The sequence below is a fragment of the Accipiter gentilis genome, chromosome 21 (genome assembly GCF_929443795.1).
Source record: "Accipiter gentilis chromosome 21, bAccGen1.1, whole genome shotgun sequence".
Taxonomy (NCBI): domain Eukaryota; kingdom Metazoa; phylum Chordata; class Aves; order Accipitriformes; family Accipitridae; genus Astur; species Astur gentilis.
Window position 1 is genome coordinate 1,438,337 of NC_064900.1, and position 21,835 is coordinate 1,460,171.

The 21,835-nt window shown below is 42.5% G+C and overlaps 2 protein-coding genes across 4 annotated transcripts in view; one reads left to right on the plus strand and one right to left on the minus strand.

Annotated features, from left to right (window-relative positions):
- Window positions 1–2,711: 2,711 nt before the first annotated feature.
- Window positions 2,712–5,357, minus strand: LOC126048808 (basic proline-rich protein-like). The gene is made up of 3 exons (XM_049824237.1): window positions 5,302–5,357; window positions 3,429–3,916; window positions 2,712–2,952 (listed from the first exon to the last, which is right to left on the minus strand). The coding sequence occupies exons 1-3, from the start codon at window positions 5,355–5,357 to the stop codon at window positions 2,732–2,734; spliced, it is 765 nt and encodes a 254-aa protein (XP_049680194.1). The 3' UTR covers window positions 2,712–2,731.
- The window catches only part of KPNA1 (karyopherin subunit alpha 1), a 62,432-nt gene continuing 44,281 nt past the window's right edge, over window positions 3,685–21,835 (plus strand). For all 3 annotated transcript variants that reach the window (XR_007509101.1, XR_007509102.1, XM_049825011.1), the window contains exons 1-5: window positions 3,685–3,772; window positions 16,276–16,409; window positions 18,782–18,889; window positions 20,176–20,275; window positions 20,854–20,948. Coding sequence is in view for 1 of the 3 variants with exons in the window: in XM_049825011.1 (XP_049680968.1) it covers window positions 16,281–16,409; window positions 18,782–18,889; window positions 20,176–20,275; window positions 20,854–20,948 (432 nt within the window). In the remaining 2 variants the exon portion in view is untranslated. The remainder of the gene's footprint in view (window positions 3,773–16,275; window positions 16,410–18,781; window positions 18,890–20,175; window positions 20,276–20,853; window positions 20,949–21,835) is intronic.

Sequence of the window (21,835 nt, forward strand, 5' to 3'; positions counted from 1 at the left end):
CGCTGCTTCTCCCTGGTGGGTGCTCACCCCGTCTGGCTGCAAAGACACCTCTTGTGACCCTGCTGCCGCACGCGACCACTTTTCACCACCTCAGAAACACAGAACAACATCTTTTGGCCGTGGTGGTGGTGGCGGCTCTGAGATCCTAAGTCGTGATGAACTTGTTGCTTTGCCTTATCTTTCTCTTCCCTTATCCGCGAGCCCCCAGTGACTCTCATCGTTTGAAACAGTGCAGGCAACTGTGTTTTCATTTTTAGGGCTGAACAAAATGTCAGTAGGTGACAACCAAGGCTTGCTGGTGCCAATTGTAATTTAGTAGTGCTAAATATGGTTAGCAGTCTGGCTCTGTGGCCTTTTTAAGAAAGGGCTGTATTATCGTGATACCATTTTCTGTCATCCCATTGCACTAGGGAAAACAGGGGCCGGTGGTAATATGCCTAAACCTGAATTTCGTCCAATCACAACATGATTGCTGATCTGTTTACCCAAATCCACTTCCACCCTTCGCCCCCTCAGTTCAGGGTCATTCTTCAGCCTTCAATGTTGTCATCGTCTTTTTAGACTGTGTTTAAAAACATGCTGCTTGCGTGCCTCACTTTCATATGAAGTAAAAAATTCTTCTCAAAATTCTGTATTACTGGTTTAGGAGTAAACTCCGGCCCGCTGATTTAACCCAGATTACTAAAATACTTGGGCTTCAGAAGTAGCTGTTGTCAGAAATGAAGCTACCTTTCGTCTTAATTTTACCAGCACCTGATGTCAGCCTGGTTTTAGATCTCTGTGTTTCCAGACAGTCTGAACTCAGGTGGTGCTTTTTACCGCTTCCATGTGTTGCTCTGGGATCACGCAGACCCAGAGTGCCTGCCCTAGGTCTGCCTCCCTCTGTTTGGTACTCTGCCTCACAGCCTCAAGTAACACAAGCTGCCAAGTTTTGCAAATCCTTGCCTGCAGGTGATAGCTGTACTGCAGGAAGGCATCATCTCTGGTGGCCTTTTAGGGCAGGGTATCACAAGATGCGCAGAATGAATGTAGTTCACCATCCCTGAAAATGAGCATGTGGCGGAGAGAAGGGAGCAGAAGAGCAAAGGTGACGGGAAACAGGAATTCATCCTTGTACCTGCAGCAGACCATTGTACGAGCTCAGCCGCACCTGAAACCAGACTCTCAGCAAGAACAGGAGAACTTGCAGATCTCTGCTGCCACCCTGACCTGTGCTAATTTGATTCAAGGTATCTCAGGAATGCCAACTAATACTGTAACCAGACCTTCTGCTGCAGTACAGATGTGCTTACTGGTAGGGTCCGAGAAACATGAAATCTCTGAAAGAAAAGTGTAACTGGTATTTATTTTTTGGTGCAAATGATTTGGGAGAAAGCTGTTGCCTGTCTGCTTTAATCTCTCTTATCTCAATTCTATGGGTAGAAATGCTGTGCCATATAGAAGCCCTATGAAATATGTATATGATATGTATTTCATACATGTATATGTATACATATGATATGTATACAAATATACATATCTATTGACATGGGAAAATTGGGCCAGATCTGGTAGGCTGAGGGAGGTGAGGCTGCCGCAGCTCCATGTCCCCAGGTCCAAGCAGGAGCCAGGCTGAGCTTGTGCACAAATACACGTATACACCACATGTGTGCATATAGACACAGATGGCCACACAGATTACATGGTGAGCCACACAGAACACTCACACGAACACAGCACCAGTGACCTCATCCCACCCCCTCTCTGGCTGAGCTGGATGGAGGTGTGCTAGTGAGCATATGTGCATATATATATATATATATACATACTCACACACATATTTACGGCATGGGTCCCTCTAGCAGCTGGGCTCAGGCAGTCTGCCCAGCAGCTGCCCCTCGATCCCAGTCTCGCCAGTCCCCCTGGTCCCCCATAGCCAGCTCCTCCGTGGTGGTCTCACCCCTAGGGACCCCCAGGTCCCCCAGCCTCTTGGGAAGCTGCCGGGACCCCCCCAGTCCCCCCAGCAGCCATCTCCTCTCCCCCAGGCCCCCACGCCGGCTGGCCCGGCTGCACCCTCGCTGCCGCTCACACACTCACCCGCACGCCTGCGCCCACGCCAGGGGCTGCCCCGTGGGCACCGGTCCCAGCCGCTGGCACCCAGACCCCCCCAGACCCTCTGCACGGGGTAACGAGAGTCCCTCACCGGGGGCAAAGTGCGAAAGGAGTTTAACGAGAAGACGGGACGGGCTGCGCTGATCAGGCGCAGGGCACGGCCAAACCATCACAAATCACTGACACGCAACCGGCCCTTTTTATTCCCGTATCCCTCCGTTCTCCCACACTTGATCCCCCACAGATCACCTCAACCCTGCCCTTGGTTCTTCCCCTAAAGAGTCCCGTGCAACGCCCAAACGCTCTTCCCCTGCGCCCCGTCGTGTGTCCCCTGACCGTAGTGACCCCCCCCCCAGCCCTAAAGGTGCTCTGGGGCTGGGACAGCCCTGGCAGGGGCCCGGACAGGGTGTCCCTTTCTAATTTCGGGTTCCCGCCGGCCATTGTGCCCCCGTGCTCCTGGAGACGGGCCGTTGGTGGGCCGACGGCTCCTGGGGTGGGCCTGGGAGCAGCCCGGCAGGGTGCTGTTTGGGGTGTCCCCACGCTGCCGTCTCCCTGTGCCCCTCTGTGAGCTTTTAGAACATAACCTCCTCAATGATCAGTATAGTTAGGCTTGGTATATATTTTTTTTTTAGTACATAACCTACATAAAATTTCTCTCATCTTTGGTCACACAACCTAACGCACATATCTGTCTCAACATATGCCACGGGTGACCGGCAGCTGTTGCAGCTTTCCGTGCCCGCTCCACGACCACTGCCACAGGTGTGAAGTAATGGCTTCGAAACGGCCTCGCTCCTCGACGCTGGCGCTTGGCGTGTGGCGGTGTGCTTTGTGGCGACACCGAGGCCGCCGCTACGTAACCTGCGTGGCAGGAAGCGTTAATTAAAGTGGAAATATCAGCTCGTTAAGTTATCCCGGGCTATAAAAACCCCCTCCTATGTGGGGTGGGGGGGGGGGGTCCCTGTCCCTTTTACCGCTGCCTGTCACGAATTTCCCTTGAGGCAGCGCTGACAGGCGGCAGGTTACGGCCGGCGGCCTAACACCACGGCCCTGCCACTGGCGGTCGCTGCGCCATGGCCGGAGGCAGCCGGCCGGTCGCCACCGCCGCCATCGCCTCCCTCTCCGGGTCTACGACCCGCCCGCCGCCCCTCAGGCGGGGAGGGGCGGTGCCTCCCCCGCCGCGACCTTCCCGGTCTGCGGCGGCGCCGCCCAGCTTCACTACAACTCCCGGCATGCCCCGCGGCAGGTGGGGAGGACGGGGGAGCGCCCCGTCTGCGGGTGCGCCGGACGCGCGGTGCATGCCGGGAGTCGTAGTCTTTATTAGGGACGCTGCCCACCGGGTGTCACCGTCCGTAGGAGGGAGCCGCTGACTGCGAGGAGGGTGAGCGGACGCCGTCGCCACCGGCTGGGTTCGTCTCGCCTCGCCGGGCCCGGGGCGGGCGGAGAAGGGCTCGCCGGAAAGGGCTCTCCTCTTCCCAGAGGGTGCCGCGGTGAGGGCCGGAAGCTACGCGGCTGTCTGAGGGGAGGGGGAGGGGGCGCGCATGCGCGCTGCCGTCGCCAGTCAGCGCCGGAGCAGGCAGGCGGAGAGGGAGGGACGGAGGGAGCGGCGCTCGCGCGCCTCGGGCCTGAGAGGAGACAGCGCGGGACCGGGCCGGGCCGGGCCGCGCCGCGCCGGTAACAGGTACGGGGGTGAAAAGGGGGGTGGGGGGGAGAGCCTCGTGAGAGTGGCGGCGGCGGGAGGGCGGGCGGAGAGGAGCGGGGGAATAACGGCAGCCGGGCGGTGAGCGGGGCCGGGCCGGGCGCGGGAGGAGGAGGAACGGGGTCCCTGCGTGGGGTCGGTGGGGGACGCCCCGGCCCGGGCTGGGAGGGGTACTGACGGCCGCGGGAGCCCCTTCTCTCTCTCGTTCCCAACCCGCCTCCCCCTCCCCCCCCCCCCCCCCCCGTCCTCTTTCCTCTCAGTCCCCGGTTTGCGCGCGTGCAACAGGCGGGGGCCGCGCGGGCGGGGCGGGGCCGGCCGGCGCGGCGGGAGCCGCGCGCGTGGGCCGGGGCCGGTCGTTTCCCGCCGGGGTCTGTGTGTGTGTGTGTGTGTGTGTGTGTTCGGTTCTGCCCCGGGAACCCCGGTGTGGGTCGGGGGAGGGAGGGTAGGGATTTGTGCCGGTGAGGCGGGTCCGGTTTTAGAAATCGGCGGGGTGGCTGCGGGGAGACCGGGGTAGCAGCGTGCCGTAAAGAACGGGTTTTCTCCGGTGCTGCTGAGCGCCGGTGGGACCGGCCGTGGGGTCCTCCCGGGGGGGGTGTGGGGGGTGTGTGTGAGGAGAGGCAGCGCCTCAGCCCCGCGGGGAGGGAAAGGGGAACGTTCTGCTGGGTCTTCCAAGCTTGGGCGGGTTTTTGTTTAGTGGGTTTTTTTTTGTTGTTTTTTCTACCTTCCTTGTGGTCTTAGTTGATTTTACCAAAGCTGTCCCTTCTCCCTGCAGACTGGCGTTACCCCAGCGTTATTATCTCTTTGACTACCCATATGGGATGAAGGGTTTGCGCTTTCTCTGGAGCCGTGGTGGCCGTTTCCACCTGTCACGTCTCCGGAGACCTTAGAACCAGCAGAAACGCGTCCCATTCATAATCTTTAGATTTGTATTGCTCGGGCAAGAGGACACGTAATGATGATTTTAAGCTTTGCCTCTTGAGGGCGTTTCATGAAAACTGAAACTCTGGGCTGAAAAGATATGTCATGAGCTGTGAAAATACTGGGCTGCTGTTTCTGCAGAATTCCCAAATGGTGCTGAATGGTTGTGTTTAATAGTCTCTTTATCCTTTATTCAAGCTGCCGTTTCTCTGGATTTTTTTTTTTTTTTGTTTGCTGGCCTATTTTCTGCTCTGAGCGTGGTAACGAAAGGCCTAACAAAGTTGGGATGTATCTGTGAGCTATCCGGAAATGGGATTGCAACTTTATCCCTAGAAACTAGTTATTTTAAAGCTATTTTCTATATACCTGTGGCAATTAATAGTTAGAAGAGAATAGTTAATAGAACACTGTGTAAATTCATAGTTTGAATCAAAGTAATCTTTGGGGTATCTGTCCTTGTTTTTATTGTAACTTCATTATGTTGTTCACCCTGCAACATTACCATGTGTGTTGACACGTGAACTAGCTCATTCAAAACAAGTTTGTTTCTACTTGAACTGTGGTTGCACCTTTTAATTACCCTTTAGACGTACCCATAGGCACAGGGAAAACGAAGAGTAGCTTGAGGCATGGTAACATAAGATGACATGGTAGAGGTTTTTCTCAGTATGGGTTTCCTTGTCATAATCTTTCAAACAGGTGCAGTGATGCTTCACTTCCAAGAAACATGGCTGTTTTGGGAGCTTGGGATTCCCACCCCAAACTTCCGAACAGAGTCTTTGTTACATCCTATCTCTAATTCTAACACTGTACCGGGATGTTTACTTTTTGCTGTCAGTGTGCCATCTGTTAGGTTTTTTTCCTCCCCCCCTCCCCCCCAGTATTCTCTGTGTTGATATCTCCAGAGCTGGCTTGTTTATGTGGTCTTGTATGTTCAGCTGAGTGCTGGTTTCTGGAGAAGTTACAGTTTAGTCCATTTAGAAAGGGAAAGGCAGCAACAGCCCCTGTCAGCAGCACTGACCAAAGACACTATGAGAACTAGAAATACTACAGTCAGATGTTGTAGCAGTTTCTGAAAAGGTTCTTTATAGAGACTCTTAAGTGTAAATGTTTATTTAACCAGATTGTTTGATAGTCTTATTTCAACTTCAGTGTTTCAATACAGTGCTCTTTTCTTTTTTCTTTTTTTTTCTTTTTCTTTTTTTCCCCTTCCTTTGAATAAGCTGAAGTGAACAGAATGGTACATTTTGTTTTAGACTGTCCTATATCTGGCAGACTTGCTTTGATTATCTTTCTGTTTGGCTCTCCACAGGACTGTGGTAGTTTTCTTCTGAAGTGTTTGACAAGTCCTGGAGGGGCAAGTGGGGGGCTTAACTCATATCCTTAAGAACACAAAAGGAAACTGTACCTTTAAAGGCAACAGTAAAGGAGTTGCTAGGTTAGAAAACATAAATTTGTGGCAAGAGGTGAGAGGTTAATGGCTGCATGCCCTCCAGAAAAATGGAAATCAAGTCTGTGTCAAGAAGCATAAAATATAGCAGATAAAAAAGGAGAAAAAAAGTGATGTGAATTAGGGTTGGGGTTTTAATGTAAATTGGAAACATAAGGGGTAATAGAAGAGCAGCAGCAAATAGCTAAGTTTAATGGATTCGTTTAAATACTTCTGAAGGCCGAAGGGAATAGGGGTGTGAGGGAGCCTAGTAGGCTATGAGCAAGTCAAGAAAAGTAAAAGGCATTAAAGGAATTACTCACTTGATGAAATGTTATTAGTGGCTGAAATATCTAAACAGGAGGTTCTGGAATGATGTAATGGACAAACAACAAGTTAGAAAGACCAGACCACCTCTTTTTTCAGAGAACAAGTGTGTATAAATAATATAATAATACTAGTGAAAAAAATGCTGATGTAAATTGCAGAGATAAGGGACAGTGATATGAGAGCAAGACTGCTCTGAAGAAAAATGTATCCTTAGTCTGCTATGGTTTTTGAAGTCTGTCAAGCAAGTAATGGATTAAACTGCTCTGTGTTATTTCCAAGAATGAATATGGGCTTTTCAAGATACAGAATGCCAGTAGTAGGATGCAAGGCCTGTAGAAATATCAGTAGTTTTAAATTATTTTGAAGAAGGTAGAGGAACTCTGGAAGAACAGCAAAGGTAATTTTAAATGAAACACTCAGTGAAAACCTCTGCTAAATATAAAATCTGTAGAACAGTAGGGCTGGAAATTGTATTATGCCACCTCATGAATATCTTGAACTGCATTAAATGTTATGCAGGCTTAATAACTCACTTTGAGGATAAAAAGTAGAGGTAGTCTAAGGTGGGTGACCATCAGTAAATTTCCTTTCACCAGAATTGGTTTAAAAAGGGTATTAGTGGTAGGGGAGGGTATGAAAAAGTCGTAGGAAGTAATGACAGATTGGACATTGCCTTGTCACTTCTGTTGATCCATTCATGTAAGACAGGAGTAAATGGAGTTCAGTGACATAAAAGAAATTTTAAATTGGTATAAAGTGAATACTTTCTTGAAGCATAATTAATGCTTAGTGTCATGAGGAGGCAGAAGCTAAAAGCATTAGAACTGAAAGAAATACAACTGCGTTCCTGGGTGTATATAGAGGGTGAGTGTGCTGTAAGACTTAAGATTTAGCTAGTCACCAGTTGCTGAAAGCTTCCTTATGATCTAGAGTAATTATTTTCTCTTTTTCTATTTTTATTTGGTAGTTCAGAATGCTTGCCAGGCTCAGCAGGAGGATTCATATGTTCTGTGCGAAACTAACCAGTTTGACACACACAGATCTTTATTTATTTTATTTCTTTTTTTATTTTACAGTCTGGGCATAAAGTTGAGATTATACATAAGCGATATGCTGATTTCAGAAAGAAATATCCTGTGGCTAAACATCCTGAATGTATTTATTTCCAAACATCTAGTGCTAAGGTTATACTTGCAAGCAAATTCACCTGTTGATACATGAAAATGTCATTTTGGCAAACAAGCCACCTTTTGGTGGCACACAAACCACAGCTTACTTTTAAGTAAAGTCAGATAATAATGTGATTAGTATTAGGCTGTTGTGATGTGTGTTTTGTCTGAAGGAGGATGAGATTGCCTCTTAAAGATGCAGGACTCCTTTGTGTAGCTTCCACATGATCACCTCTTTAACTATCTACCAGTTCTCATTTTACCTTTTTTTTTTTTTTTTGTATTGAGAAATGATCAGAAAGGAAAAGAGATGTCTTTGTGAATGTGCTGTGTGTTGGATTCCAGAGCTTTTGGTAGGAGGGGTGCTAGGTGTAAATGGGATGAGGGAGACAGAATGAGCATTTTCAAGCCTTAAAGTTCCTTTGGGTTTTGGCTTGATGCGGCTGATACATCAGTATTATGTGACTCTTTTGGTTGCTGATGTCCAAAGCTAGTATGAAATCAGTAGAATTTTGACTTACAGTTATTTTGTATTTTTGCACACATCTTCCATAATGCTGAGTCACAGGAACCAATAAATTTGTTGAAGGCAAATTTGTCAACAGGGGAAGCATGAGGTCGGTTTGGTTTCAGTGCCTTCTGATATTCATGAACCCAAACAAAAGTTGCTTGAAACTACACAGTCAACTTAATTAATAATTTAGTTTATTTTTAACCTAATTTGTTTTAAAGTGCCTGAGATTTCATATTTTCATTATATGAAATGCTGAAAGATGCAGTCTTGTTCTCTTGTAAAGAATGTTTAGGAGGTGTTAGGATGTTAGAAATGTTAGGATGATTTTTTTTCTGACAGATGATGGCTGTCAAATGAAGATGATGACTATCAAGTGATAGACATGACTTGTTTTTCAAACAGTCCGGTTTTTAGGTATGACCTTACAGAAAATATATTGTGGCTCAGCTCATTCTGTAAGTGCAGGGAAGGTGTGCTGTAACCTTAATCAAAATAGAAATGAACCTCTGCTGTAAAAGAAAAACAGTTTATGTTTTAGTTTGGCATACAGGAATAATTACTTCTGTTATTTTGTGTAGATGGGCAAGTTAATGTGAGGTTATTTTTTTAATGTTGGTATAATCATGTGCAGCTGAAAAGTTTAATTCCCCATCACTAGGTGCTTTGTTTTATGACTTGTGGGAACTTTTTGGTTTCAGGTTGATTGTGGACTGTGGGATTATAGAAATCAGGGTGAGTTTTTTTCATTGAAACAGATTTATTGCACTGCAATGACTTTGAACGCAGTAAAGGAATTTTGTGTTTGCAGCTCAAATCAGAAAGGCTCAGTTAAATTTGAAGATGTTTTCCTTTTAAGTTGACCTGGCTTTTGAGAGTGAGGTTTTTTGCCCTTTTGCTCAAGTTAAAAGCTCTTTGGAACTTTGAAAGCTGTATCTGTTACCTCGTTAAGTCAAAATGGACTTTTAAAAAATTGAAATCAGATCATCTTGGAAATATCTTTGTGATAGTAAAGGTATAGTGAAGTGCTAGATATACTGTATATAATCTTTTATTGACACACACCTCCCCCACCCCCCCGGGTAAAAGTGTTCTCCAATAAACCTTGTAAATACATTACTACTTCATCTCTTCAGTGGTGTTTCTTCAAAAAAAAAAAAAAAAAAAAAAAAGCATAATCCTTTAACTTTTACAAATTGATTTAAGTGCCCAGTTGTGTGGCTGTCAGTGTTCTTAATTAGTAGTACAGGCTGATGTGTCATGTCAGTTTGAGACAGCACCAAGTGTCAAGTAATTGTATTTCTGTTGGTATTCTTTTTGCTGCAATTGACTTTTTGTTTTGCTTCTTTCTGTGTGTGTAAAAAAGTGTAAAAAAGGAGGGTCAGGGGGCTGACAAGCTGGTGTTGGCCTGATTTTAGGCAAGTCTCTTAAAAAAAGCTATTTTGTGTAAGCACAGAAGATCTTTCCCAATGTTACCTGGGGGTGTACTCAACTGACCCTTCAAGATTAGTAATTTTATAGAAATGCCTTTGATATGGTGGTGGTTTATATATTTTTTTTAACCACCTTTTCAGCCCTTTTTTCTTTTATGGAAGATGAGGAGGTCACATTGTTGAAATGTGACATCCCTACAAACTTGACATCAGGTGTCCTCAACATTGTTCAGATAACGCAGCCTATTTTCTTTTCTCCTTTTTTTTTTGCTTTTGATCAACAGTCAATATTGAGGTTTTTAATTCGTCTTGTAATATCATGTTCCATAATGTGCAAAACTGTCTGTCTTTTCAAGCCTTGCATTAGTTGTCTTAAGTTTTAAGATTGTTCTCATTTTTAAGCAAGTACCAGTCCAACTTGCCAAGTGGCCTAGAGCTAGAACATGCCAAAGTTGCTACAGATTAGTTGGATTAGTACTTGGTTTGCTATTTCACAGGTTTCTAAAGGTGCTAGAACAGAAACAATTGTGAATTAAGGCCTACTACTGGGTGTGGAAAAAAACGAATAGGTCTAGTATGCCTGCAAAATAAAGCAGATTTGAAAGATACGGAGATGGGAGCAATTCCATGAAGAAGTCCCCTTTTTTACTTCCATTTTTTGACAGAAAGTCCCTAAATGTCTGAACCCTGTTTCAAGGCTATATATTCTCTCCATGTTTAGCTACGACTAATGTTCTTATGTTACATATGAAGCTCCTTTAATCTTCTGGCCTTTTGGGTAGCAGGAGGTGGTGGTTCTGTTTTTTCTCCATCGTTCTTGTGTGAGGGTTGCCCTAGGAGCGTGGGTCCCTGCTATTCTGCATAAACTGAAGTCTGTCATTCTTGCTGGTGAATAGCACTTGTGCCTGCTGCTGCAGCTTTCCCAAGCCACAGAAAATTAAATTCATGTGATCATTTTGTTTCCTTGTTAGTGCTAGGTTTTGATATATGATCAGCAGAACTTACTTTGCAGGTCTTTACAAATACTGTAACTGTTAATTTCATAGTGGGGACATGCTTCCCAATCCCGTTTTACACCTAGAGAAAGTTAAGCAAAGGTTTTAGAAATCAGCTGTGTTGTGCTTGAACAATAGCTTTTTGTAGTTGAGATGGTTAAATATCCTTTCCTCTAGATGTCCTGAGCTTTACAAGACTCTGAAGACATTTGAAATTAGAAAGTAACACCCCTGTCCCTTAGGTGATACGGGTGTTTCTACTGATGGGTGTTCCCATAGACCCCTGTAATTCAGTACGCTTTGTCAAATAATTTTGCAAAAGAAGCAGATACAGCCTCAAAATGTTTATCTGCTTGAGCCGGTTTTTCAAACAACAGGAGGTGGCAGTGAAGAGAGAAGTCAGGCTGCTGATTATTTTATTTCTTCCCTCAGATAACACTGTCAACAGTGTAGAGACTTGGTGGATGTGTTTTCATCTCTCTAGGATGATGGCAAATGTAGGATGTTGCTCTAGAATTTTTTCTAGGGAAATAGCATTAATTTCAGGTCATATTTTTTATCATTCTACACTCTATGTTATTAATGGTTTTATGATGAAGATCTTTCATTGTCTATCACCTTCAGGAAAGCTGACAGTTTAATTCTACAAGATTTAAATACTTCTGTTAGCATCCTGAACCTGTTGCCTTAGAATTGCCAAAAAGCAAATTAGAAGGACTTTCCAAAATGTGCACTTCATGGGGAAAAAACCCAAACACATTTGTGGCCAAAATGTTGGATTGGTAGGGGGTGTGTTAATGAGACTAATGAATGACCAAGTGCTGCTTTCAGGGTAGTTTTGTAAATTGGATAGGTTTTCTAGTCTCTCACTAAGAGTGTCAGAAGATGATGCGTCCTGTAATCAGAGCTCAGTGAATTGCTCAAACATCTGTCCAGGCTGTGCTGTAGGTATTTGGCGCGATGTCAAGAAGCATGATTGTGAGGAAAGTTCAATTCTCTAGGAGGTCTGGAGTCCTATGGCAGAGCCAATAAACGAAAATCTCCTTGGAAGTAAGGGTTTTGTAGCGTAGCTGAACCATTTCTTTCTTTGAATAATTCCAGCTTCTCTCAGTGCTTGGAGTCCCATCTATACAGTGCCATTTCCATCACGGGTTGTCCTTTCAGGGCCAACAGAGCCTCTCGTGTCTTTTCACTGTCTCTCTGGCAGCAGTCTAAAGGAGAGACAGCAGGTTGATGGTACACTAGAGCTCACAAGTATGCCTCCAGTGAGTCCTTGGCTCTGTTAGGAAGCGTAGACTGGTAGTATGTTGGATCATGGATCTTCAAGATAACTTTTTTTATCACTTACACCTTTTCTCTTCAACCTCCTTGTCCACCTTCATTTTCAAGTCTTCAACTTCTGATATATTTCCATTGGAAGGTAGAATTTCTCATACAGGTCTATACTTCTGAAATACTTCTTTTTTTTCCCTTATTCCCATCCCTAATTCCAAAGAAGGAAGCTTTGTCTCTAACAGTCTCCAATATCAGCAGTGTAGTTGGTAATCTTGGTTTCAGTCATCTGGCTTATATATACCGTTATGCAGGTCTTGATTTGTCAGGCCTTTATTTTTACATCTGGATACCTCTGACGTGTGGAATATCCAAGAGTATTAGTCACATGGCATTCCTTCTGGCAAAGCCCTTGAGTCTAGTAACAATGATATCTGATTTAAGAAGGCAGGGAGTTCATATTTGTTCCTATCTAGATGATAGCTTGGGACAAGGTAGGTCATCACAGTAAGTGAGTCTGCGTTTCCCAGTGCCTCTGAATTTCTTTGACTTGATGAGCAAAGAGAAATGCGGTACTTTTCCTTTCTCCTAGAAAGGAGAAATCCACATTTGGTAGGGTACTTGTCTTGATCAGTGAAAAATTCGGGGATCATTATTTCCTTAGGGAAATGCAGACATTCAGGAATAGTTTTTAATTTTACTAAAAAAATCATTTTTTCATGGCAGCCAAACTGAGGACAGAAAGTGTCATATGGGGTTTGAGCGGTGCTGCTTAGAAACCTAAAGAATACACTATGAAAACGCCTCACCAGGTTGCCAGAGGTTTTTATCTGTAGACAGGAGTATCCAAAAAAATGTGGAAAATACTGTGCTATCTTTAGGGAAGAAAAGATGGGTAGAACATTTCCATGACAACCACCACAGATTTTCACGAGAAGTAGCATTAATTTTGATAGTGCAGAGAAGATCTAGGGTTTGCTCTTTGCTGTGAAGAAATTACCACAAGTGAACTTAAAGTGGCCATTGAAAGATTTTCAGTTAAGCCACAAAAAAGCTGTTGTAGATGAGTGAGGCAATTTGAAGTTGTTTTGTGTCTGTGGGTTAGTCTGGGGAAAGGCCTACATCCTGAAAAATGGAAGAGGAGATTTATAGCAAACAATCCTTGGACGACTGTAACAACTAACATAGGATTGTTTTATTTTCAGTCCTAAAAAAATAATTTGTGTGCTCACACTGAATACATCTAAAGATGCTAGCAGTAGATGTCGGCTCGATGAAATTCTGGATGTGGTCATTGAATTTTTCACCAGTAGTTGGGGAATCGGTAAAAGAACGATGAAGAAAGAATTGATTTTAGGAGATATTGAGGATATTACAAAAGCTGCTTTTAGGAAAAAACCTTTGGATTTAATAGTTATACAGGTTAGATAGGCAGGTGTATAAAATGGATATGTGGCTATGTGTTGGTATTTACTACCAGTGAGGGACTACTATGAAATAAATTACTGAATTCATTACTAGTTGAATTGGCAACTTCTCAATGGTGAATGGAGCTTAATTTTTTCACCTTTAATAGAAGAAACTGTCTTCCCAGTCATTTGATGGTAGGAATTTGTAGGAAGGCTTTATTCCCAGGTAGAACACAATACACTATTTTGAAAGGATTTTAAGTGTACAGATTACTCGGAAAATAGGGGGAGTTAGTCAGCAAAGTGAGCTGTCTTGCAAGTCAGAAAGGAGCGTAGCCAAAAGTCGCAGCCAAAGCTTATAAAGGGTGTAATAAATAATTCTTGTGAAGCCATTAGGTAGAGGGGTTCAGCTAAAGTCAGAGAATTCAAGTAAATTCTGTGCCTGTATTTTCAATAAATGAAACGATGATGTAAAGTACAATGGGAGAGGGCTAACAGAGCTATGAGAGGAAAGTGAAAGTTACTACCTTAAAGTCAGAAGCAAAATTAATTGAAAGAAATCAATATGCAAGTTAGGGGATGAGGGGAAACTAGGTAAGTAAGTACAATAAGGGAGAATATGCTAAGGAAACTTGCTGATGGTGAAGTTGGATGGTGTCATTGATGTTTAGAAACACTGGAACATCATACAGAGGGGGCTACATAACAGAAATGAGATGAAATCCAGTGTTAAGAAATGAAGATGTTCCCTGTCGAGGATTTCTTTAAATGAAGGACTTCTAGGGGTTGAAAGTGAAGGTGTGAATTGACCACAGGAGATGTCAAAGTCCTGAAATCTCAAATAAAGGCAAATATATTTTTGTGAGTTTGAGAAGATGTGTTTCAGACAAAAATGGAGAATTATTAATAATATCACGGAAGACCTGAGATCTTATCTGGGCTGTTGTGTATGCCCGTGTTTGTTCATGTTGAACGGCAGATTGACTAGAGTGGCTGCAAAGCTTTTTTCCTGTTAGGCATGTCCTGTTAGCTCATGGTTGTCCATCTGGTGTTTGAGTTCATTTTGCTAATTCTAAAATATATCAAATATTTCTTTCAAAATGCTTTAGAAACAAAAGAAATTTTGTACTCTGAGTATTTGTTAGTCTGAATTTCTTTTTACAGTTAAAATCCAGGGCTTCCTCAGATAGTTTGTATGTTTAATATACAGGTAGTAGTGACTTAAACTAAAAAGGTGAAGAAAATGTTATGGTCAAGCATATTGCAAGAAACATTAACACTTTAAGCTCAGACACCTAAACACAGGAAAAAAGGGGTCTCTAAGCTGTTAAGAATGACGTAGAGAACCTCTCATGTTCTGAGATTTATCTTTTTGTAGGACCTTTGTTAAAAAAAAAAAGCCATTTCAGGAAGAGACTTTTCAGCAGAATTAGGCTGCTGAATTACCTATATGCTCAGGCTTTTATGGTGAGATCAGTGCAATCTGTGACTGATCTTGAATACAGTAGTTTTATGTCCCTTAACAGTTTTTTAAATCTCAGTTGACAGAATACAGTAACGCTTGAAGTAATGCCCGAAATGTCTTCTGTGAAAGTCAGTTCTGATCATCAGAATTCTTATAAATGATTGACAGGTAGCAGCAACTTAAAAAGAGGCTCTAATAAGAAGCACATTTGGGTATCCTTTTTTTTTAAAAAAAAATCTCTTGAAACTACTTATGCTAACTGAAAGAAGAGGAGGTTAAAGTAGAATTGATTATATGTTTGATGTATTTTAAATAGGAAACCTAAGCTGTTGAGAGTCTGTATACACTCCTGTTCTCCATTTTAAAGTAAAAAGTGCACAGGAGATCATTTATCACTTGGTGATTCTATGCTTATGGAATCTGAGGTAGGTGGCATATTTAATACAACATGTTAGGGCATTTGAAAGAGACCTTTAAAAGCCCTGTAGAGTAACTTTTTATATAACGTAGTTTCCTAGATTTTGTATTACAGAGCTGCAGATATTTACAACATATTGGAGATTCTGCATCTGTATGAAGATGCATGGAAATACTGAGGTGTTTAGAATTTGGTTCCCAACCTTTTTTGAATTTAAAGGGGAGATGTAAGGAGCGAGGTAGCAGCAGAATGGAGCTCTAAGAGTAGAGACCTGATCCACAGCCTCTTGATTTAAGGGGCGCGTGGTCTTTCCACACAGCTTTATAGCTACTGTTTTATCCTAAGTAACTTCAAAGTGCAGCATTGTACATGTGAAAATCATCATGGGTAGCTATAAATGCTGATCCACTGAGTTACGCAAGACAGACAGTACTTGGAAATCATAGACTGAAAAAAAGGCCCCTCTGCATAAACAGAGGCAGAATTAGAGGCTGGGGGTGGAGAGGAAGGGAAGAATAGCACTGCTTTCTTTGCAGGAGTGAGCATTTTTGGTGGTTAAACCATCCTCACCCAACATTTCTCTTTCGATTTCATTTTTCTTGGAGGCCTTGTCAGCATAGAAGGAACACAGGGTTGTGTTGAATTAACTTAAAATGTGGATTTGGAGTGCAAAAAAGCCCCTGTACTGACTTGCAAAGTGAATTAAGCTAAAAAGCAGCTAAAGGCCCCTTCACTTCTGAGTGAAGACAGGGGAATAATAATTAGTTTGGCTAATTCCCGTGTGCACAAATGTTAAGATTTATTAGTGCAGTTTTCTTTTTAGCCCAGGCTGTATACTCTGCCTTATAGATCTCAGTTCTTTCTTAATAAAATACCAAACTTATTCTTGCCTTGCAGTCTCTGAGAGTAAAATAAAAGTTTGTTGGTCTGATGTGAAGAACTGGCATACTGAAGTGACATTTCTGTGAAATTTTGCTTTACACCTTCTGAGTTATTGGAAGTCAGGTGACGGGATATAGAGAGGGCAGTGGCTGGAAGTGCATGGCTACAGAGATTAGGAGATGGAGACAATATAAAATGTTATGTTGTTGAAGAGTAATTCTTTTCTGATTTCTCTTTTTAATCGCATCGTAAAGGAACCATGACGACCTCAGGAAAAGAGAATTTCCGACTGAAGAGCTACAAGAACAAATCTCTAAACCCTGATGAGATGCGTCGCAGGCGGGAGGAAGAGGGTCTTCAGCTACGGAAGCAAAAGAGAGAGGAACAGGTACTGTGCTACAGTTGCGATACCTGTAATCAGTCCTTAAACAGTCTTGTCTTACACTGTCTCTGGCTCTTTGCTTCTCTCAAGCCCTTTCTTAGTTGTTCCTGCCCTGCCAAATTCATACATAGTCAGTCTGAAATGAGTCACTTGCAGAATTTACTGCCTCTTCTGCAGGCTCTGCAAAACCTCAGAGTGAGTGCTCCTCATTCACTCAAGTGTAAGATTGGCCGGAGCAGCTTAAAGATGATTTGAACAAAGCTGTCTGACCTTGCACTGAAGGTGATTGAGAAACTCCTGGTTTGATTTTTTGTTTATGGTTTTTTGTTTGTTTTGGTTTTGGTTTTTTTTCCTTGCTACCTGAGTTGTGGCTATAATCTCTGTTCAAAAAGTGGCAAGCTGGGGTGAAATGGAAGGAAATACTGTGGCTAGAATAGAAGGAGGAGAAGGTCTGAGCAAGTCCTTATAAGTTGCAGTAATGATTTCTTGAGGGGAGAAATAATTTGTTGACTGATTCTTCTCAGTTTTCTGTCTTTAAGTTTCAGTTCATGTATGAATTTACAAAAGTTCATACTATGTTTATGCCCATAAGGCTGGTACCTTGAGTAGTGGATTTAGTATGTGTTGCAGGCAAAATGGTTGAGAAAAATGCTTGGAAACGAAGTTTCTCTACCTGCTCATGTCTTGCTAGTTCTTACTACTTCATTCACATTGTAAAGTGGCAGGTGCTCTGCAGGTTTAATCAGGAAATGGCAGCAGTGACAAGACGTGATGAAAACCATCTTCCGATAAAAACAGGTAGCACTGAACAGTTCTTCCTTTTGTTCTTAGTTGTGTTCATTGGAAGCTTTAAGGGATTGGTTCGATTTCAAACAAAGTTATAACAAAGCCTTTTTCATCAATGTTGAGGTTTTTGGAGTTAGAATGAAGGCAGTAATATGGTTGTGTTTGGAATGGTAGGTCAAGTTTGTAATCTGTTCTGTTTAATACTGTTTTCACAGTGTCAATACCAGATGCTTTCAAGGAAAGCCAGGGGAGAGTTTGAGAGGAAATTGCAATACTTGTTGATTTTGCTCAGTATCTACAGGTAGCATTTCCAGACCTCTGGTAGTGCAGACTGTCATTGGTCTTACTTGTAAAGCTGTTACTAAATTAGGAAAACCATGAGTCATTTTCTGTCTTATCTGTGCCTCTGACCTCCCTTGGACCCAATTACCACAGGCTCGCTAAACAAAGTGTGTGGCAGTATTTCCTTCTGTTAAGGAAAACTGTTAGTCTTAGCTGGACGAACAGTGGAGCAGAAGTAGAGTTGCAAGCAGAGTCTGCAGCTCTACAATTTCAGACCTTCTACAGGTACTTCTCTTTTACGTATTTGGCACATAGCTCATTGAAGTTTGTTTAAATTCCCTGTTTTTTGGTGTTTGTTTGGGTTTGGTGTGTTTTCTTTTTTTTTTTTGTGTGTGTAGCAAAACAACCCCACAAAAACAACCTCAGGCCTCTGAATTTTCACATAACTTGGCAATGTATGAATTTTTGCTTAAGGCTGTATTTGAGCACATGTTTGAGCTTAAGTGGGCACATCATACAGTAGCTTATAAAGAATAGCATTCCATAAGGATGCCTGTCACTGACCTAGGGTTGCTATAGACTTAGCAGTTCTGCATACTATTTCCTCCTCATGTTATCTGGAGAGAAGAGTAACAGCAGGTCTGTGTCAGGCCTCTGTCTTGCCTGTCTGCAGTGGTGCAAATCTGACATGACTCAAAGCTGGAGTCTTGCTTCCTGAACTCGACAGGCCAAGCAGCACCCCCAAAGCCATCTTGTCATTGCTAATGTTTCTTCCAATGAGACAGCTGGATTAAGGGGAGAAGCTGCAGCCTCTCTAGCTTTCCTCATGATATCTCAAACTGAATACCTTCTCTAAGTGGTAGCAATCAAATTCTGTTCATCCCAGTATAATTTCAATCCCATATGGTCATCCTCCAAAGTCCTCTCTTTGCCCCGTAACTCACTTATCCCAGCCTCTGCAGGTGTTCTACAAAGATCTGTTATACGCAGCAATTTTTCAGGTCTTTAAGCCCCATTATCCTCTGGAAGCTAGAGATAGCTCGTAGATGGAGGGGGAATGTGAAGAAGAGAAGGGAAGATCAGTGAGAATTTTTCAGAAATTTTGGGAAGCAATATTCTAGCACATTCATTGCTGTTTTCGTTTACTCCATGACTAGCTAAACTTTCTCCATTTACTGTCAGGAGGAGTCCTGCAGCCAGTATGCTAGCTTCTTTCAGGTGATAGAATATGTCATTTTTACTGCAGCCTAACATGACATGCTCTGTATATATTTGCTATATAATATATATTAAATGCTTTCTCTCTTTAGTTGTTTAAACGCCGAAATGTTGCAACAGCTGAAGAGGAAGCAGAGGAGGAAGTGATGTCGGATGGTGGCTTCCATGAGGCTCAGATGAACAACATGGAGATGACTTCTGTAAGTGATGAGAAGGGAATACAGTGTTTGCTGAAACTGGGCAGGCCTGTTGTGCAGTGACTTGAGGGGAATGGAATTCCAGAAGAATGTGAAGAGTGGCATTCAAAGAGCTTATGGATAGCTCTTAAACACCTGTCTCAGTGAACTGCCCTGAAACAGATTACATGAGAAAGAATGTTACGGGTTGAGTGAGTGGTTGCTCAGTGGATATGCTTTCAAGAAAATTAAATAAAATGTCATTGTTCCAGGCAAGCTGATTACTTCCTGGTTTTGATGCTCACCGTTATGGGTGATTTTTTCAACTGTTGCCCAGAGTTGTTGGGGTTTTTTAATCTGAAATTCATAAATGTGAAAATGCAAACCAGGCAAAGTGTTACTGCAGTTTACAAAGTAAAAAGGGGTTTAGTGGAGATCTTTGTTAGTGGACTTTCAAGTGGCACCATTTTTAGCTATGGTGTTGGAAACGCAGCTAGGCCTAGCTTATCTAGCTGCATGTATCCTTAAACTCCTTTCCAAGCTGGAATTTCATCCTACAGAAAAAACTTTTAGTGGAAATTAGGCTTTTCTGCTTTCTCCCTGTTGCTTTACTACTTCCTGTTGCTTTACTACTTATTTCTCTCCCTGAAAAGAAAAATGATAAGGGATTCGGGCTGTAACAGAGAGGTTTAAGGGAAGTGCAGTTCTCACTGAAAAGTGTGACCACTGATCTTCACACTTGTGTCTGTATTCAGGGTATGCCACTGATGTTTTTGTAGAAATCAGGCTGGGCTTGGTTTCTGTTGGTGGTTATACCAGCCTTGAAAATTACTGTGAAACAGAGACATGCCCATAAACAATGTGATACATCACTAATAGACTATATTGGTTTACTCTTCAAGATAGTCTTTAAATGCCAGACAAGTCCTAAATACCATTTAATTGTTTGTGTGGAAGCTTACATGAAGTGACTAGATGGTAAAAATAAGGAAAAGAGCCTATCTAATTGAGATAGATACTACCATTATGCAGTTTACTATTTTAAATGTCATTAATTTCAGGGTCTTAACAGTTGGAGCTGTTAGCTGTTACAGACAAATCTACACTTAAGAATGATGCTGCTTATGTACATGTACAAATATGATGACTCATTTGTTGTCCATAATGGACTTATCTTGGGTTTAACTCAGTAAGAGATAAACTTGATACCACTTTAACAAATGTTGTAACCTTTTTACCACTAATCCCAGGTTTTGTTTTCCCTCTTGCTCTCTATCACTCTCATTCTGTCTCCCCCACCTGAATCCTAGAGTGCAGTCATCACCTCTGATATGATCGAGATGATTTTCTCCAATAGTCCAGAACAGCAGCTTTCAGCCACCCAGAAGTTCCGAAAGCTTCTTTCTAAAGGTAAGGGCTGAAATTACTTAGGAAAAAATGTAGAAGTGTCCCTGGCATATGGTTTTACTTTGACAGCAATTAAGATTGAGCTTCATACACAGATTTCTGGATGAAGCTCTGTTTTGCAAAATGTCAGCAGGTGTATGTAATAGTCACTTCTTTTCTTGAAATCTTTGTAACTACTAAGTGATGCAGATGTGATGTCTACTCCTGAATGTAAGTTTAAATATTGTAGGGAGTGTCTCTATGGCTCAAATATGCTGATATGCTGAAGTTTCTCTGCATGCATGCATGCCAGAGTGACTTCACAGAACTGCTGCTCTAAAGTTGGTCTGCCTGAATTACTGAGTGCGTTAGTGTTTTGAATCATGTTACCTCATTACCTCAAAATTCAGGCTGGAGACTTCTTATGGTGACAGAAAGGCATCCATTGCATTTTAGTAAAGGTAAAGCAGCATTGTAGAAAAAAGAACACACTCTCAGAAAAGAGGAGTCCGTATGTCCTTGGATATTATTTTGATGCAGTAATTTGAGAATTTCCCTACAAAGAAATGAATGTATCTAACTTTGGTTTTTATTTTAAATAGAACCAAATCCCCCAATAGATGAAGTCATAAGCACACCAGGAGTGGTGGCCAGGTTTGTGGAGTTCCTCAAACGAAAAGAAAACTGTACATTACAGGTATACAAATATAAATATATCTATGTTCCTATATTATGAAGGCATTTGGTGATGCAAATGAGGTAGAAAGAAATCAGTGATTTTTTTTAATTAGCTGTCCTTCCTCTCTTTTTCTTCTCTAGGTTAAAAAAGTTGTTTTATCTTCACGATTTCTAGCAAGGCCTCTGAGGACAGGAGAGAGAGAGATGTCTAAGTTGCATTGTGTGATTGCTAGGATGGGCTCTTTACAGTTTGTCATGTAACAAAAACAGAGTTTGAAATTGGGACCTCAACAGATGAAAAGCTATTAAACTAAACTTTAATGTTTGTCTTTTTTGTACTAACTGAAGACAGTTTTAAATCTTCAGAATTATGACTTAAATTTTCGATTAAATTAGAAAAAGTTTAGAATTAGAATTAGAATCTATAATGATAAACATAGAAACTGTGAAACTTAATTGGTTTGGTTTGAAAAACTAAATTGTGTTTGCTGCAATGGTGGTTAATTTGTCTTAGACTTGCTTCTTGGAGCTTTGTCTCATTTTGACCTGTCCTTGTTTCTGGTCAGAGTTCCTGCTGGGTTAGTAGAAAAAGAAAGAAAACAAATAATTTAGTAAAGAAAAAAAATGTTAACAGGTAACCATTAAATACAATATAGAGGTTAGAATCAGTGTTCTTTCAAAATGCATGAGGCAACAAGTTTGTTAATGCCATGTGAAATCCAAATTTTGGTGAGTGGAGTTATGCACAAAATTGATACCTTTTTTCTTACACATTAGAGAAAAGGTTCCATTTATAGGAATTACTTTTCAAATTGATATCCACAGAATTCCAAAGGTCTGTTAGCTACCTTTGAGGAGTCTGTGGACAGTAACTACGCGTATGTATCGGATTTAAGCCAGTTGGTT